The following is a 20343-nucleotide window of genomic DNA, read 5'->3' as shown; positions in this document are numbered from 1 at the left end:
TAAGGCAAGTACAAATATATTAGGTCAACTAGAAAACAATAAAAGAGAACTTGGTGGATTAATTGCAAGGGTTGAAAGATTCAATAGTAAAAAGTCCCATAGGTCCACCCAGGTTATTGAATCACTACTATCCATTATCTATCACTTAATTTTAGTGAGTGGGAAAATCAATAATTGGTCCAACAAGAGAGAATAACTAAGACAATTTATGTAGAAAAACTATCTTATGAGCAATTCAAACAATTTTTTTTTTGAAATCTATTTTGTGTGTATTGTTCACCACTCCATGAACCAATGAACAATACATGGCACTTGTATTCTCTATCCATTGGTGCCACCACCAATAGATAAGGAATAGTTTTGGGATAGATGGCAAAAGATTTTTTACCATCCTCCATGCAATAACAATGAGCTCCTGCAGTAATTTTTTAAGAGTACTCTAAATTGTAATTTTGTCCTCAATGAGATCCCTAGTTACTTCAACATGTGAGAATTTTATGGTAGAAGTGTGGGTTGTGCACAAGACAAAGTGGGGGCACAACATGCCCAAAACTAGGCACCGAGACACAATAACAGAACACGCAAATTTATAGTGGTTCACCCAAATTGGCTACATCCACTTTTAATCAAGGGAATTCTCTTATTATTCTCAATTCAGATACACATAATACACAACAAAAATATATATATAATAACTCCAACACAACTCAAAAGAGAAGCTGAACAACCAAGAGAGTTGGAGGGAAAAAGGTATTGGTGTTTCATCTTCAACACTTATATTAGAACATTAAATAAATGATGTAAGAGTATGACCCCTAATAACATTATGTTCTAATAGATTCATCATTAGAGATTGATTCAACATGGAGAGAATGGACTCTACATAACTGATTAGAGAGATGCCAATAAAGAGATATACTAGAAACACACCAAAATTGAAAACCTTAAAATATTTTTGGGTAGTGTCGATTGTTGACTTGCCTAGGTGCCCCTGTACCAAATACCTACATGGAGGCTCTCACCATCTTATATGCTATGGGGAGAGGTTGTCTTCTTAGTTGGAAAAAAAGATTATTTTTGAATTTGATTCACAAGTGGTGGTAAATATGTTTTATGGGCATTGGTTTGATGATGTTAATTGACACTTAGATGTGGCTATTCAACAAATTCTAAGTTTGTGTAGGTCATTGGAATATGTTATCTTTTCTTATATTCCTAGGGAGTGGAATAGAGTAGGAGATTGTTTGGCCAAATGAGCATTCAATTGAATGCAAGATTGGAATATTATCGATAGAGGACATTTTCCTTTGGAATTTTCTCATATGTTGGAGCCATCAGTTGTGGAAGATAGGAATGTGTAATTCTTTGTTCTTTGATGGGTTGTTGGCCCTTCTTTCTTTGTAAGTCTCCTTGTGTTTAATAAACTTTTACCCCTTTTCGAAAAAAATAAAATATAAAACATATTATAAATATAAAACCCCATTTAATGTAAAACAATATAGTATAAGTATGGTTTAGTATAAGATGGATAATTTATTGCTAGTATTGGCATTGGTGTAATGGTTAAGTTGTGGTAGTGTTGTTCTTCCCATCAAGGTTCATACCCCATTAGGGGTGTTATTATCGAATGTTTAAATGGGGACGAGGAGCTCATTGGTTCATAGCTCTAGATCAAAAGTGTTTACCTGACTATGCTTCATGTTCTATCCTTTTCTTTGTACAGGGTTTCACTCTTTCAAAACCTTGCTTGCCTAATAAAAAACATATGAATGTGATAATGGAATAGTTTCTAGTAATATAGTACTTTCATATAAAAAAAATTAAATTAATTATTGACTTAAAAAATATATTTGAAAAGCATGAATACCCATTTTATTTTTCAAATCTCACCAATCTTTATACATTTTAAATTATTAATATTTTATATATTCATCTATTTAACTTTCAATTAATAAAAAAATAATAATCCAACACTTTAAAAAAGCTTAAAAGACACCGAAAATCTAAACAGAATCAAATCCAAACGCAAAAGGAAAAACACCCAATACCATTTCCTCGCACCTATCTTATCTTGTTCATTAAGAAATTTCTGGAGTCCTTATCAATTTTATTTTAAAAGAATGCTGGCAAATGGGAAACGAACCCATGACGTGGTATGCACGTGAAGAGATAACATGCTGATGCTTCCATTTGAAACCCTAATTTGAGAACAATTGGTGAAGATTGTATCATTTCATCTTCTGGTCCCACTTAAATTTGAATGCGTGATTGGATTGCTTTAACCCCACTTTGGAATAATGGAGTTTAGTTGTTTCTGAAACTCGGTCTTAATCACAAGTCGAAGTCAAGTGATATGGAGGATTTGGAGAAACATCAATTCGTTGGTGATCATAATTTTAAAGCAATGATTTAGATGTACAATCTATTTCTTTAATGTATGTCGATTCATACAATTTCAGTATTTGAGATTCTAATACAATGAATATGAATGTTATTAAATAAATACATTTAGTAATTTTTTGGTTCTAAAATAGATCTTTTGTGCAATGTGATAGTGACATGTTAGTCAATCGCAGCTGTTTATTGCAAAATCGACGGTGTAAAACATGCGACTAACACATATGTTAGTCAATCCATACTACCGTTTTGAAGCCGGAATAGACTAATCTGTGTAGTGATATAGATGTCAGCTGGCATGTCAGTTCTCCATCTAATCAGACTATTATTATTATTTGGAGTTGTTTTAACAAAACTATTTGAAGTCTATAATTGCTCAGTTTTCTCTCTAGAGGGCACATCAAATGATACATATAAACAAGAATGATGTTTTTTTTCCATTGGAAAATCAGTCTGCTTACATCATCAGTGGGGCAGAGGCTTATCTCTTGGAATCTCAGATTGGACACATGGAAGACTTTGTTGCCTCTCATTCATTTGGAGTCTAAAGCAGCTATACACAGAGAAAGATAACAGAAAAACTTTTGACAGGGTGATTGCAAAGTGTACATCATTGTATTCATTCAACAATGAAATTTTGATTTCTCCTATCCCCTCATTATTATCTGGTAGTAGAGTTCAGTATCAGTTCTGGCCTTGCTCTTGCAAACAGATCCCTGTAGAGATTTGGTCCATTCTTTTGTAATCAATCATTTCAACAAGGTAAGGTCTGATTCCTTTGAGGATAGAATACAGTTTGGCATCTCTCCTGAGAAAAAATAGAAAAAGAAGACAACAAATGGATTAATATCTTCTTCAAACATGAAATTTTATGAAAATGAAATGAGACCCTTCATTAATATCTGTCTTAAAAACTGCACATATAATTCTAACCATAAGGTGTTTTTGGGTTAATTAAACTGTTTTCATTTATGATATTGGGATTCATCTATAAGGTTTTTGAATCAAATTCATTGATCTATATTTTATGAACTGACTTCGGTGCGTTCCGGGTGCACCTCGATGCATCGCCCTGACGCACAATGTCCCAGCTGTGTGCACCTGCTCCTGGCCCCGCCCAGCTTCGCTTACCTGTCCCAGGCATCCGGTGCGAAACCTTAGAGTTCACTCATCTCTCATGAAAACCCAAGGCAGGTGCACAAACTCATCTCTCATTTAAACGAATAGTCCACTTAACATCCATTATATCTAAATGAAGCTCACTCATCTAGAATTGTGTTTCAAATGATAACATTAAAAAAATATAACAGTGACCCTAATAGATTCCATAAATTTATTCCTTTCTCTCATTAAGCACTTGCATTAAGAGAGTAAGATTGCAAATTTGACGAAAATTTGTGGCTTGTTTTTCCTCCAATTTTATCAAAACCATATGACTTCAAAACAGTTTCAGTAACTTTCAATGTATAATTCATTTAAACTATCTGTACATTAGCAGAAATTTACTGCCATTAATCATATTTCTTGAAAGAATACCTTACATAATGTGATATTTTGTTTTCTAATTCAGAGATGATAAACCCACAATATAAAGACAGAAAGAAAACTTGTCAGGTAGCTAAAATTCTCCAGAGATATCCTGTTAAAATTAGACAAACAATTCCTATTGCTAAGATAAAAATTTGATCTACACTATGCTCTTTGATTCATTTTCTAACACTCAAACCATAATGATAATTTTATACCCCATGTTTAACAATTATCATCTCTTCTCAAAAAGAATTTATCTTTGATAATTTAAACTATCTGATATAGATGAGCTGTTATCCACTGCTCTGCAAATTTCACCTCACAAAAGAGAGAATTCTGAAAGAAAATTGCCTGTAAGGCTGATCACAGAACAGAGAATTGATCTATAGCACTGCTCTTAAAATTCCCCCATCCCTTAAAAGAGAAAATTCTAGAACAAAATTACCTGTAATGGTGTTCTTGTTGGCGGCCAGGGAGTGGGCGAAAACAAGGGCCCTCATCATAACCTTCACAAATCACCTCACCATCCTCATTTTTGTAACACACAATTCCTTCAGGACTATTCTGAAACATCTGTAATCAATTCCATTGCCCACTATTAATATAACCCACAAACAACCTCTAAAACATTTCAATACTCTCACAAGATTTGATAACAAAAAAGAAATTTCTAATATCAATTGTGTGAGTTTATTTCTTCGACGTTTAGAATCAAATTGCATGAATTGAAAAGAATAATGCAAGATGAAAATTAGACAGAATATCATTACGAAACTGAAAAAATCCTAATGAACTGCGGAAATCATATGAACTACATAAATAAATCATATATCTAAAACAAACTGTAATCTAACCTTCACTTGATCAAAATTATACTTTTTAGCAGACAGAGTCTTGGGTGAAGCAGTGGAGCTTCTTCTGCCCCAGCGCACCACCAAACCAGAATGATGATTATTGGAAACAGAAACATTGCTTACACCTTTACTGATCCGATTTGGCAGAGCACATCTCAAACATTTAGCCATTGTGGTGCACAGATGAGGGGACACAAAGAGCAAATGAATAAGAATCTGACAAATTTGGGGGAAAATATAGAACGTTTAGCACAATCTTAGCTTTACACGTTAGCACTTGCCATTTGATTGCAGTCACCTTCAGAGCATATGATTCATTTTTTTTAGCTTGTCCGAAGCAAATTTTTATTGGGGGCCACGTAAAATATGATCATAAATGTTAGATTGTCAATCTAAGAAAATGATTATAAATGTTAAGTTGTCAATCTCGATATGTGAAGGCGGCGAAACAGGTGGAAAAGGCACGTGATTTGGCATCACAGGGTTAGGCAGGTGACCGTCGACCGGCTACCCTATCCAAAATAAGCCCTATTTTATTTTTTTATTCTATTTTCCTTTGTTTTATTGTTGTAATCGTCGTTGTTTATAAGGAATCCCTCAATAGTTGAGAGAAACGACATGCACTATGTAATGATTAAAGTATTTGTCTAGTGGAAGGCCATCATAGTTTTAATATTTGTATGTGTTGTTTTATTGGGATTTAATTGTATAGTTACATCTATTTATTTGGATTTGTATTTGGATTTGAGATAGTAAGACATTTTTATATTATTTTAATATTACATTATGGTGTGAAATTTATTTTGTATATTGAATATTGACTGATTAATTAGTAATTAGTCAAAGCGTCTAAAAATGTTATTGGATGGTTGACATGCATACATTTGAATAATCCTATCAACCAAAGACTATGCTTTTTGTTGGTAGTCATTTTATGTATTATTTTAATTAGAACACTATCTATATATGTGTATAGGTTATATAATAACATTTTTGGATGCTTTTACTAATTTATAATAATCTCATGCATGCAATAATTCAAGAGGTTGATTGATATATTAAAGGATGACTTTAAGACATCATCATTTATCAATATGGACAATTATTTGAAAAGATATATTCTTATTTTTTACCAACCACAAGAATTTATTTTTAATTTCTTTTATATATCAAGTAAAGTAGTTTTAAAGTAGCACTCAAATTGTTTGAAAACAAAGGATATATTGTTGTTTTTTAATGTCATGTCATGCATACAATTGCATTATCTTGTGTGTAAAACAAACAAATAATACAAAAAGTTGATCATGACATTTAAAAGATAAGCAAAATTAGAAGAACAATTTCAGTTTATGCACGAAGGCAATTACATCACTTCAACGACACAATATTGATCTAACACAATTAATCATATATGAAACATAATGTTTTGGATGCTTTCATAAAAGGACAGATGTAAGGACATAGACCGCAACTAATTCATTGTAAACATAGCTTGTATGTTGTATTTCAAAGTATCTTGTAAATGAGAATGGCAATGAAAAGACATGGACCACAACTAATTCATTGTAAACATAACTTGTATATTGTATTTTAGAACATCTTTCAAATGAAAATGATATTGATATTTTTAATGACTTGTGAGATTTAACTAAAGAAATTGTAGTGGCATTTGTCATCTCTATATCATCAACATCTATCAAAACTCAATTTAATATTAGCTCTTTGAAATTATATATGATTTAAACTCATATTATTTTGATAAGAATCTATATCTAATCATCTCTTACAACTAAACAAACATGCACATATATCGAATGTTTCATGACACACACATAATTCTCAAATTCTACAATAACACTATGATAAATAAGGTTACCCAATACATGTGTAAACTAAACTTATATGATATTTTCCTCAAATTTTAAAATACTAGAAGGTAAGGATAGGCAGGAATTTAAATGATATGTTCTTTTTGAAAGTCGGTGATTGACGTCACCAAATTACCTAATCTCCCATTATTAGTCGAGGGACAGTTGGACTTGCCTCACCTACAGTTTTATTGTATATTATAATCAGTATTATAACTTATCTGATTTATGGACATGCTTGTTTTTAATGATTTTATCTGAGTCATACCACCTGTTTTCCTACTGTAAATAACTGCTCATTGTATAATTTTTTTCTGGATTTAATAGCCATGAATGAACAAAAGTTCGCTGTCAAAGTCATGTAATTTCTATTTTTCATAATCTTAATTTTTTCTTTTTTTAATTTAAATTGTGTGATATTTTTCATAATCATTCCGATGATTTATTATCAGAATTGAAAGAAACAGTAGATAACAGAAATCTTAGGTATTTCTACTCTAATTATTTCTTTCATTCTGATAATAAATCATGTAATATGATCTGAAATATTAATGATAAAAAATTCACACGATTCAAATCAAAGAAACACTAACAAAAATTAGCTGTTTTGAGAGTGAAATAAGAGTTTGAGACAGAAAACCGGTTTTCCATAGCCATGGTGGTTTCATTTCCATGCATTAAGGAGTATCGATGCTTCTGTAAGGAAATGCAAATATAAAAGCATAAGTTCGATGCATACGAGTTAAATTGTCTTTATATACATTGAAGAATATATTCTAAGATTTTATGGAATACAGCACAAATGCAATTGACTTTCTAATCTTTGGGAAAGAGAGGAAATCTATGAGTGATTCCTTTTTTAAAATTATTATATATTTTAGACATGAGGTTTTTTCAGTTATACACTCCATTATGTAGAGTGTATAATTTTTTTTATAGGTATTTTTTAAATATAAAGATAAATTGTTTGTTTGGATTATAGAAAGTTTTGTTTTGAATTATTCAAAGAAGTCAAGAAGAAAATTTATTTATCCATAATAGATTGACCATTATGTTAATATATATAAATGACATTTCTATTGTGACGTCATCAATATAAGGATCATAGTATATTAGACTATTTTTATTGTTATTTAGATAAAAAAATTTAACAACTATAAATTATCCAAAAATGGATTTACATTCATCTTAGTGTTGGACAAATCATCCATCTTCATGGTAGGGTGATGTTAGGTCTAACTATATGGTTCTAATGTTAGGGTGGTATTAGAGAAGACTTTACAAGTGACTTTTAAATTGACTCTGACTTTGAATTCGACTCTGACTTTAAGGCTTTACATGAAAATTTATTATTGTATTAAGACCATCCTTAAGATAATTTTAAGTATTTGATTTTAGATGGATTTAACTAAATTGTATTGTAAAGTAGAAAAATTGCAGATCCTTGGATTTTGGTTTTGAATTGATAAGTTTAAAAATTAAGGCATTCTATTATTGTTTTTCAATAGCATTTAACTCAAAGAAAGATCCGAACTATATTCAATTCAAAATAAATTGGGCGTACTCTGTCTTGAGAGAATAATTAAGACCTTTTAGCTAGTGATTTGTCATAAATTTGGACATGCTTAGAAATTTTTTGAAGGACAATTGAAATTGTTGGGCATGGTGAAATGAAGTAATTAATTATCTAGGCAAAAATATTTGTTACAATACATTATTGCAATCACTTAATTATATGGTTTATGGTTACTTATAATTTAATTGAATAGAAATAAATATTAATGCCATTTTAGTAGGGTTTGAGTATTTTAATTACATTTTTAACATTATACACCATTTATACTTGGGATTGGTGTGTTGGTATTATCCAATAACCAATTAATATTTTACACTCAAGCCATTTTTTTGAGATGGAACCCCTTTTATTGGACCTAAATAATTTATAGGTTGTAGGGAAGACATAAAGTAATGTTAAAATTTTATGAGTGGTGTCTATTGGTTCCTATAAAATGCTAGAGCTTACTTTAGGATGATTCAATGGGTATATTATAAGATGTTATTAACTTAGGAAAATTTTATTATATGTTATTTTGTTGCCTTATGCCTCCATTAAAAACTAAACAAGTATTTTTATAGTTGTAAAAATACTAATCTAAATTTATATGTTGATTTATTTATGATTTTAGTTCTTATATTTGTTTTAATCCAACTACCATGGTATCGTTAAGATTTTTAGATTCTTTTTATTTTGGAGTTTATATCACTATAATCCTTGTAAGATTTTCAATGAAATTAATCAAGTTTGTAGTTTGTTTCTATTATTTCTTTTTATCACACATCTTTTTATAAAAAAAAAAATTCTATTGTACTTGATTGCATCATAATTATTATTAAGAACACTAAGATATATATAGGTACATATTAGGAAACAAATATAAAAATGCAAGTTGTCTTTATATTGAGCTTATGGTATAAGGGACCTTTCCTTTCTTATCTAATAAAAAAATAATTAATGAAACAAAAATCATACCCTATATCTAGCATACACCTCCAAAAGAGAAAAAGAAATGTAAATCATGGAAAAAGAAAATGAACTTCATGCCACACAAATATTTGTTGACCAAAGTGTTGTATTTTACCTAATTGTTTGGTGGATAAAGTGAATGTTGCCCAATTTTGCAACATAAGCTTATTGCATCCAATATTATTCCTTCTTGAAAATGTATTTTGAATGCTACAATTATATTTTTTAGATAGGTTGGATGCATGGATTATATTAGATAGTTAGATGGGGGGATGGGGTTGATTATCATGTAGGGAAGATTGTGGAGATGACAGGTGGAATTGCATGGTTGGTGTACATGATAAACGCAATGTTCGAGGAGAGATGCGAGTGGAGATTTGGTTAAATCTTAATAAAAGGGTTAAATATTGAAAAGGGACTTTTTGGAGCCTTGTGAACTTGGAGCCATGTGAAAGATGAATTTGTTACTTTAAACAAAGTAATAGATGAATGTCCAAATGGCCAATTGGTTGAATAGACTTGATTTGTTTATTCAACTAAAGTTGAGAGGGGTTTTAGAGGAATTTACTAAACATCAATGTATTTAACTAATTTAGCAGAGAATGTTGAGGTAAGGGTTAATTTGATTAAATACACATGATTTATTCAATAATGGTTAAAAATATATTAAATTAATTAAATAAAAAAGATTTTTTTTTAAATTAATACTAAAAGTATTAGATTTTTTAACTAAATAGTCAAAAATTATTTCAATCAACATTAAAATAACATGGCTAGTAATATAGAATATGTCTCCTAGGAGACCAATGGCTTTATCTACCAAGCTTGGTCAGAGGTTAGCCCTTTGCACTTGGCCTAAGATAGAATAGTCCTAGATTATAAGGAGAAAGATCAGTTGGGTGGGGAAAACCTCTTGTTCAATACCCCCCATTGTCTGAGTAAGTCTTCTTCTCAGATTTAGGGTGAGGATAAAAAGAACCTAAGTTAAAATATAGTCCACTTGATAAGAATGTTGGTTCTTTAGACATGGATTTGAAGAATAACAAGAAAGATACTTGAACTCGTAATAAAGAAAACAACATGGTTGAAGGATTGTTGGACATTAGCAACTCTCTAGAATCCCTACCTCGTCCACTTAGGATAATAACTAGATAACAATTAGCAATAGAAGAAAAAGAAGAGTAGGTAACAAAAAAGTTGATCTAGGATCAAGAATAAAGAAGGAATACCTTCTCATATGGAGACAAGGTGGAGAGAAGCAACAAAAGAAATAGAAATGGGAAAACAAGGCACCCTTTATAACGTGTTAGGGGTGAATAAAAAATGTAAATGAAGATAATATCTTGGAATATTAGAGGATTAATTTATATCCCTCACAAATAACATATTTTGAGATGTATGATTATTAGAAATAAAATATGCATTTTGATTCTTCAGGAATCTATGATATTATATTCAATTTTTTCTCAATTTTCTAAGAAACTAGGGCCTAATCCTAAATATTTTAGTAGATCTTTTGAGGGTTCTTCTAGAGGGATAATTACTATGTGAAATCCTCTCTTTTTTAGAGGGAATATGATTGAACGGTGCAAAAATAGCCTTACATTTTCCTTTTATATTATGTGTTCAAATGACCATTGGAATCTCATTAATGTGTATTCTCCAAACACTAGAGATGTCAAGAAGGTGCTATGGGATAAATTAACATCCTTGATTAAATCACAATTGAATTTTCATTAGATGATGGTTGTAGATTTCAATACCCCCTTTTTCTTTCTAAAAACAATGGGTGTTTTAGAGAAATATTTTGACAGTATGATGGATTTATGAGACTTTTAAAGTAATATTGCTCAATTGGATGTGGAACTTAAGGACAACCTTTCTACATGGTCAAATAGGAGATTAGGAGTTGATCTCATCCAAGTTAAGCTGGATGGATTTATCATCTCTAATGGATGGAAAATACTCCCATACATTACACTTAATTCTCTTCCAAGGATAGGGTCAAACCACAATCCACTTCTATTGCACTGGGAAACCACCACCAAGTGTGGATCATTTCCATTTGATTTTGAGATCGTGTGGCTCTGACATTTGGACTTTAGAGATTTGGTGGAATAGTCCTATTAATGGAACTTACCTATGTTTAGAGTTACTTTTAAGCTAAAGGAAATAAAAAAGGTTAAGGGCTTGAACCATTATACCTTTAGCAACATTTTTATGAAGAAAGCCTATAATTTAGAATATATAAAGGAGATCCATGATATTATTGTAACAAGGAACATAGAGTTAGAAATCTATGTAAAAGAGATACAACTAAGAGAGGAATGCTACTGTGCCCTTAAAAAAGAGAAAATCCATTGAAAATAGAAATTAAGAGTTCAATGGCTTGAAGAAGGTGACAATAATACCCATTTTTTTTATCAATCCACCTTCAAACATAAGAAAATGAACAAAATTATAAGAATTATTGATGAAAATAGGAATAGGAGGATGAGGAGCATATTGGTCAAGTGGTTGTTTCCTTATTCTAAGATACTTACAAGGATATGAATGGTTCTATTGATCAGAAGGATGATTTATTTCAAGTTAACCCTAATATAATAAATGATCAAGAAAACAACAACTTGACTAAAAGTATCTCCAAACATAATGTTAAAATTATTGTCTTCTCCTTTAATGAATATGAAGCCCCTGGTTCAGATGGTTTTCGCTTGGCCTTCTTTTAGGAGTATTAGGACATAATTAGAAGTGATGTTGTGGCTACTATGAAGGACTTCTTTAGAACTGGTAATATTATAGAATAGATCAATACCACTTTCATTGTATTAATTTCTAAGAAAGAGTAGGTGGACAACTTATTAGAATTTAGGCCTGTTTGCATAATCAACTCTTTTTATAAGATTTTATCAAAAAATGAGTTAATCATCTAAAGACTATCTTATCATGCATCATATCCATATATCAATAGGGATTTGTTTAAGGAAGGAAAATTCTTGATGTTGTCCTAACAACTCATGAGGTCCTCCACTCTATGGAGAATAACAAAAAATAAGGGATAGTCTTCAAGTTAGATATCTCGAAGGCTCGTGATAAATTTTTTTGGGATTTCATGTTCACTACACTCCAAAAGTTTGGGTTTCAAGATAAATTCATCTAACTCATTAAAAAATGTGTTACTACATCGAGGTTTTTTTTCTTGTTCAATGGAACTGCAAGAGGTTTTTTCTTAGTGAAAGAGGTCTCCACTAGAGAGACCATCTATTCCCTTATTTGTTCATCATTGCAACTGAGGTGTTGGGAAATAATATTGCTAGACTTATCATTCATAATAAGCTTAAAGGTGTCGTACTGACTTCCTTCTGCACTCCATCATCCCATTAACAAATTTTGGATGACACTATTTTTTTTGGCTTCTCCCCAATTCATGAAGCTAAAGGTGGAAGATGATTCTCCACAGGCATGCTCAATTTTTAGGGCAACGTGTTAATTAGAACAAAAGTGTATTAAATTTATTTAACATCGAGGAGCGACTTCAAGAGATTATTACCAAGATTTTAGAATGTCAAAAGGATACTCTTCCTACAACCTATCCTTGGGTTGCCTTTGACCACTAAAAATTTACCACATAATTATTGGTTTATAATAGTAAAAAGAATAAAAAAAGAACTTGTGGGTTGGAAAGGTAGGTTACTAAATCAAGCTAGGAATTACCAACTGTTGAAAGTTGGTCTCTAAAATATGTTGGTCTATCTATCCCTCTTGAAAACACTATCCTTTATAGTGGATAAGGTGGAACAAATGCAAAAGAAGTTTCCTTGGATGAGGGTTGAGGAGAAAAAGAGAATGGCTCTAGTTAAATGGGATATGATCTGTAAACCTAAATCCATGTGTGGCTTTGGACCAAGGAAATTTCAACCCTTCAATAAATCTTTTATTGCCAAGATTGGATGGAATATGGTCTCCTTAGATAAAAATTGGACTAGGATTGCTCATACAAAATACCTTAAGGACGAAGACTTCCTATTTTCATCCCTCCTAAAGGGTCTATTGTTTCGAACAACATAATTTTACACTCCAAAAATATCCTAATATAGGGCATTAGGTAGTGGGTGGGTAATGGACTTACAATCAATTTTTGGGAGGATACTGGGCTAGCAAGGCTACCCTCAGTTCCAACCCTTTATTTGGGGATTTTGGTGAAACTCTCTCTACATATTTCAGGGTTAAATTTTTTGATTAAGGAGATTTGAGTGAAGGACAACATTAGTGGAAGTCTCTCCCACTTCATGTCTTTCCAAAGGGGAAATCGAAGACCAATTTATTGAAACTACTGGATATTTCCAGTTCTTTGACCTCTAAAAAGTTGATGAGGTTTTATGGTGCCCAACCCTTAATTAATATATTAAAGGATGAGTTCAATACATCATTATTTATCAATATGGATAATTATTTGAAAAGACACCAAAAGTAGACATGATAAATGTTTTTGATTAAGGTAAATGGGTTTTACAAGGACCCAAAACCCAAAGTTTTACACCAAAACCAATAGCTAACTAACAGACGAAACAAGGGCCAAGCCCATAAAGTTAAAAAAATACAAAAAAACAAGCTAAGCACAATAAAAACACCAACACCCTATTGGAAAGAGTGCACCAATTCTGAGTTCTTCTGGATCATCTCCCGATTTATGTCTTCAAGCTCATCCATAATGAACTTAGAGGTATCCTGCTCTTGATTCCTACTTCTGGTTCTAGTATATGGACCTATTATAGTCTGAGAACCCATATCTTGCACACTTGAATCCTATCATTTCTTCTTCTGTTTAGTTTCCAAAAGTGGAATTCTAGAAAAAGGCCAAGCTTTGTGATCAACAATCATCATATTAACCTTCTTGAGGCCCTTCACACTTCTATTCATGGCTTCCTTACTAATGTTCACTAATTTCATCAAGCTCCCTTTTATTTCTTCCACACTTGATTCCAGATGACCAATTCTACTCTCATGGTCAGTCTTCATAGTCTCTACATCTTCAGTTAATTTTTGTGTCATCTAGATCAAATTATTAGTTTTACTGAAACGTATCAATGATACCCTTGATAGCCTCTTTTAGCATGTTAATTTCCTTACCAACCCACAAGAAGCCATTCTCTTGCCCACTAACACAATTCTTGATAAGTTTCTCCATCTTTGAATAAATAGTGGCCATCCCTTATTTGTCTTGGTCAACATTAATAGGGATGTTAAGCTTAATTTCCTATTCCTTTCCCTTGTCGTCACCAGACTTCCTCGACAGGTTTTTTAGATTTTGGTGGGTCAGAATCCTACAGTTTGGCTCCAAGAGTCTTATATTTACTAGCCACCAATCTTGGATGTTTGTTCCTCCTCCTACTGCCAGTCCTAAGGGTCATGTGGGCAGGATCCTCCTCTTGAGTGGGACAGTAGTCAAGGTCTTCCGAAATCTTAATATCCCACCAATCCATAGCCATTCCACTCTCCTCTCCCTCCATTTCTATATTCGACACTACCTGCACCTTAGGGTTGGTGGACAACATGGGGGTTTTGATAGTTGGGGAAGGCTTAACCTCATTAGACTTAGCATAGTCCATGATAAGAATAATTAATCCTTCATGTAACACAGGATTAACCAAATTCTTGGTATGGTTAGCCAGACTTTTCTCCAGGGAAGAAAGAAAATAAAAGGGAATGGAAATCCTTTTACCATGCCTAAAATGATTAAGAATCATGGAATGATAAGAAAATATACTAGAAAAGCAACCATCAAGGGTAATATACCTCATAATTACTTCTGCCATATCCGCCCATAGAGTCTGCAAATATTTCCTATTATACCCACCATCCGTCATCTTGCAAACCCTATCTCTTTCACTTTGCTTGTCAAAGAAGACGGATATAGCCTCCTCAGCCAAATTCCTCTCACAATAGAATTTATTTCCTTCCATCTGCATGCTCGTGATATTAGCAATGAATGCCTCATAAATTCTGAACTCCACCCCAAATGTAGTGAGATTTCTCTTATTCCATCCTTTAACAAAATCTTCAATATTTTTGGGATCATTCCCATGGAGTCTCTCAAAATAGGGAACAAGACCCCCATCAAAGATTTCATTCTAGAGGTCTGTATTCTTCTTCCATTTTTCATAAGATGTGGGTTACATTCTATTTTCGTCCCCACCCATACAATCTTTGTCTCTACAATTCCAGGTATACACAATAAACCAGACCCACAAAATGCAAAACCAAGTGCTAAAGAAAGGTCTAGAAACTCTGAAATTGGGATCCAAAAAAAAATCCCACCAAAACACACCATTCAAAAGAATACCTGTCATCATTAATGAGTAATGAATGGTTGATACCAACAACATCTTTTCTCATCAGATCACACAAGTGCTTTGGGAAATTTCCCCTTTCTGTCCACCACCAAGCCTCTACACAATCCACACCAAAATTAGCCATGTGGTCTGTTGCCATATTACCTTCCCTATACATGTGGGAGACTTTGAAATCATCCAATTTATTAATCATGATGTGACACTCCTCAATTAGGAATTTGATCATCAAGTGGGATCATATTGCTTATTAATACATTTAACGATATTCACTGAGTCACTCTCCAACCAGACTTTCCTGAACCCTTCCCTGATTTCTATGTGTAGTCCAATGTAAGCGGCATTAGCCTCGACGAGGTGGTTTGTAGATGTTAACCACACAAAAAGAATTATTTTTATTTTTTACCAACCACAAGAATTTACTTTTAATATTTTTATGAAGCAAATTATTTTTAAAGTAGCACTGTAATTGATTGAAAGCAAAGGATACATTGTTTTTTTAAAAATATCATGCCATGCAGATAATTGCAATATGTTGTGTAAGACAAACAAATAATACAAATAGATTTGATCGTGACATTTAAAAAATAAGAAAAATTAGAATAACAATTTTAATTTTTGTACAAAGGCCACTGCAAAAATTCAACAACATAATTAATCATATACGAAACATAATTCTTTGGATTTTTTCATCAAAGGTTGATGCAAAGAAACAAAACACGGCTAATTCATTGTAAACATAGCTTGATTTTATAGTTTAGAGTATCTCTCAAATGAGAATGGAAGTGATATTTTCAATGGCTCATGAGATTTAGTTACAGAGATTGTAGTGAACATTAAAATGATAACACTATTTATATATGTCTATAGATTATATAATAACATCTTTAGATGCTTTTACTAATTTATAATAGTATCATGGATGCAATAATTTAAATAATTTAACTAATATATTAAAATATGACTTACATCATTATTTATCAATATGGACAATTACTCACAAAGATACCAAAATTGGACATGATAAGTCTTAACCACAAGAATTTGTTTTTGTTATTTTTTACCAACCAAAAAAAATTATTTTAATTAATTTTAATCAAGAAAAGTATTTGTAAAGTAGCACTAAAATTGTTTCCAAATAAATGATACATTATTTTTTTGTCACATCATTCATAAAATTGCAATATCTTGTGTGTAAGACAAACAAATTATACAAATAATTATAGTTTAAATATTTATATTATGTGATTTTTTATTAGGATATAGTTGTGTAGCTTTTCATTAGAGTTTACACCAATGTATTTGGATCTAAGATGGTAGGATATTTTTTATTTTAATATTACATTGTGATGTCAAATTTACTTCTATATATTGAATATTAATTGATTAGTTAGTAATTAGTCAAAACATCTAAAAAATGCTATTGGATGGTTGACATACATACATATGAATAATCCTATCAACCAAAGACTATGCCTTTTGTTGGTAGTCATTTTATGTAGTATATTAAGGATAATACTTTTTATATATGTGTCTATAGATTATACAATAACATCTTTAGATGTTTTTACTAATTTATAATAATTTCATGGGGCAATAATTTATGAGGTTTTGATTAATATATTAAAAGACGACTTTAAGAAATCATTATTTATCAATGTGGACAGTAGTTTGTAAAGATAACTAAAATTAGACATGATAAGCCTTAACCACAAGAATTATTTATTTTTATTTTTTCTCAACCACACGAATTTTTATTTTTTTTATTTTTTATAAAGCAAAGTATTTTTAAATTGAATTTGTTTGAAAACAAAGTATACATTTTATTTTAATGTCATGTCATGCATACAATTGCAATAGCTTTTGTCTCATACAAAACAATAATAAAAAAGATTGACCATGACATTTTGAAAATAAAGAAAATTAAAAGAACAATTTTTATCTAAGTGCAAAGGCCACTATATCACTTCAACTACACAACATTGATTTATCACAATGAATTATATATAAAACATAATGCTTTGAATAAAAGACTATGCAAAGACATGGACCACAACTAATTCATTGTAAACATAGCTTGTATATTGTATTTTAGAGTATCTTCCAAAAGAAAATGATACTGATATTTTCAACTACTTCTGAGATTTAATTAGAAAGATTGTAGCGAGCATCAAACTTTCCACCTCTATATCAACAATATCTATCAAGACTCAATCTAATGTTCTCTTTAAAATATATATGATTAAAATTCATATGGTTTTAATAAAAATCTATATCTAATCTTTTATTATAACTAAGTTAACCTGAACAAATACATTATTTTGTGACACCCCACATAATTCTCAAATTCTACAATCACAAATAATAACAAATCAGATTACCCAATACATTTGTAAACTATACATTATATGTTATTTTGACTCTCTTTTTTCACTCAATTTAAGGATAGGAGGGAATTTAGATGATATGTTGACTTCTTTTTTAAAGTCGATGATTGACGTTACCAAATTACCTATTTCACCGTATTTGGCAGGGACGATTCGACTTATTCCACCCACAATTTTTATTGTATATTTTTATAAATTATCTGATTTATGGACGTGCTTATTTTTAATGATTTTGCTGTAGAACGTAACGTTTTATCTGAGTCATAGCTTATCTGATTTATGGACGTGACGTTTTTTTAATGATTTTCCTACTGAGAATAACTACTCATTGTATAGCAGAATCGAGATTGTGGAATTTTTGAATTTAATGGCCATGAATGAACAAAAGTTAGCTGTTTTGAGACAGAAAAATGGACGTTTCACAGCCTGGTGGATTCATTTCCTTGACTTGAGGAGCATCCATGCTTCTGTCAAAGGGCAAGCAAAAGAGAACAGCATAAGTTCGATGCATGCGAAGAATATATTCTAGGATTTTAGGAGCACTTTCTAATCTTTGAGTACTTTCTAATCTTTGGGAAGATTTGGGAAGCGTATTTGTGTTGGTGTAATTATTTATCTTATAGGATATAATTACACTTTATTTAAGTTGATTTAGGATAATGCATCTCATCGTAGCTTAGATATGAGACACTTAGAGAAGTGTGCACATAGGGATGATGCTTGTACGAGAAATTCCACATTTGTGGTCTTATCTTGCTGTTACATTCCACATTTGGTGGGTGATCCACCTCTTGTGGAATATTATATTATTTCTCCTACCTACCCCTACTTTTTCTTACCTACCTTTGTTTCTCATTGAGCCACATGCCATGATTGTGTGCTCACATATCCCTTTGGCCTTGCCTATATATGCAAGTCTATATTCATTGTATTGGTTAATCCAGTTGATCATTTGTATATTGATGAGAATGCAATTTGTTCTTGTCATACTATTGTCTCTCTTTTATGTGATTTTCATTGTGCCCTTGATCTTGGCAAAATCTCACATGGTATCAGAGCCATTGGGGCTTCATTGATTGGTTTTGGGAGACATCTTGGAAGACTTCTAATTTTGGATCTGAGGTACTGCGCATTTTGGAGGCATCCTAGAGTGTTTTTGACTTCACCATTATGTCCGAGAGGTCGTTTCCATAAAAATCAAGTATAAACTTGACCTTTTTTTATGAAAGTCAAATTTTGGGTGTTGGAGGAATTTTTTACTCAATTCAGGTACTCTGCAATTTTTTTTTATTTGATTTATTTAAAAAAAAAATCGTAGTTTTTGTTTTTAAAAAATAAAAATGTTTTTTTTGGGGTTTCGAGGGGGGGGGGGGGTTAATTAACCCCACCCTCGACCCACATCGTACCCACCTGCAAGTTTTTCTGTAGGGGTCGTACCCTGTGCAGCACGCAGGGCTGTACCACCTGCAGACGCCTTTGCTCGTCGGCTGCCTTGCTTCGGCTGCAACCCCACTGGCATCGCCCGCCGCTCATTTGTTCGAACACTAGCCACAGGCGACCTCCGCCTCACTCCTGTCGGTGCCACCTCCTGCGAGCCCCCACCACGACTGCCTGTCGGCCCCTGCCCGTCGACAACCTCCGTGACCAGCTCCGGCAGCTCCGCAGGCGACCACGCGACCGCCGACAATCTCCGCCTTTCGAACGAGCCACCACTGCCACTTTGTTGTCGAGCCACCTTTGCCACGCGGGACCCCACCACTCAAGAAGACCCTACCCAATCAGCAAGTTGACTCTTTGCATAGTCAACAGATCGTAGTGTGCCATGTCAGCAACACGTCAGCTTACTATACCTTCCACGCTCGATTCCGTACTTTAGACGTATAAAAATGACCACTTTCCTAAGTGAATACTTAATATTCATTTTAACCTCATTCTTCTATTTAATTAAATTATTCACATTCATCTATTTGATTAAATAAGTTATTCAATTTATTTAATTAAATTCACCTAAGTCTCTCATAGCCTTTAATTAAATAAATCACTTTATTTAATTAATTTCCCACTTTTCCTGCACACACGTACAGTATGGAATTCAATCAAATTTTGCCACGTCAGCATTTTCCGTACGATTAGCCAGGGGGTGCGACAGCCATTTTGATGGTCATACGATCATCAAATTTAACATAGTGAATTGCTGACGTCAGCCTGCATCAGCATTTTTTTGAAAATTTTAGACCCCTCTTTGTTGAGCAGTTTGGTTTTTTGGGTCAAATTTGGAGGCTCATAACTTGCTCAATTTTGCTCCTTTTTGGATACAATTTTTTTAGATTTGGGCTAATTTTTCATGCTCTCCATAGTGGTGTGGTTATTTTGTGATTTTGGTGCACAATTTTTTCATAATTTTTAGATTCTCTCGGCAATACTTGTCTAATC

At 32.2% G+C, this 20343-nt stretch overlaps 1 protein-coding gene across 1 annotated transcript; it reads right to left on the bottom strand.

The window, feature by feature from the left end:
- Positions 1-2811: 2811 nt before the first annotated feature.
- Positions 2812-5097, bottom strand: LOC131035016 (uncharacterized). The gene is made up of 3 exons (XM_057966647.2): positions 4782-5097; positions 4373-4500; positions 2812-3205 (listed from the first exon to the last, which is right to left on the bottom strand). Exons 1-3 carry the CDS (start codon positions 4950-4952, stop codon positions 3082-3084), a joined length of 423 nt encoding a protein of 140 aa, XP_057822630.1. The 5' UTR covers positions 4953-5097; the 3' UTR covers positions 2812-3081.
- Positions 5098-20343: the final 15246 nt, after the last annotated feature.

The sequence above is a fragment of the Cryptomeria japonica genome, chromosome 2 (genome assembly GCF_030272615.1).
Source record: "Cryptomeria japonica chromosome 2, Sugi_1.0, whole genome shotgun sequence".
NCBI classification, from domain to species: Eukaryota; Viridiplantae; Streptophyta; class Pinopsida; order Cupressales; family Cupressaceae; genus Cryptomeria; species Cryptomeria japonica.
This window is presented reverse-complemented; position numbering and strand designations above follow the sequence as displayed.

Coding starts and splice junctions, on each gene's coding strand:
- LOC131035016 (XM_057966647.2), bottom strand. CDS start 4,952: ATGGCTAAATGTTTGAGATGTGCTCTGCCAAATCGGATCAGTAAAGGT. Junction 4,501..4,781: donor ATAATTTTGATCAAGTGAAG/GTTAGATTACAG, acceptor AATTGATTACAG/ATGTTTCAGAATAGTCCTGA. Junction 3,206..4,372: donor CAACAAGAACACCATTACAG/GTAATTTTGTTC, acceptor ATTTTTTCTCAG/GAGAGATGCCAAACTGTATT.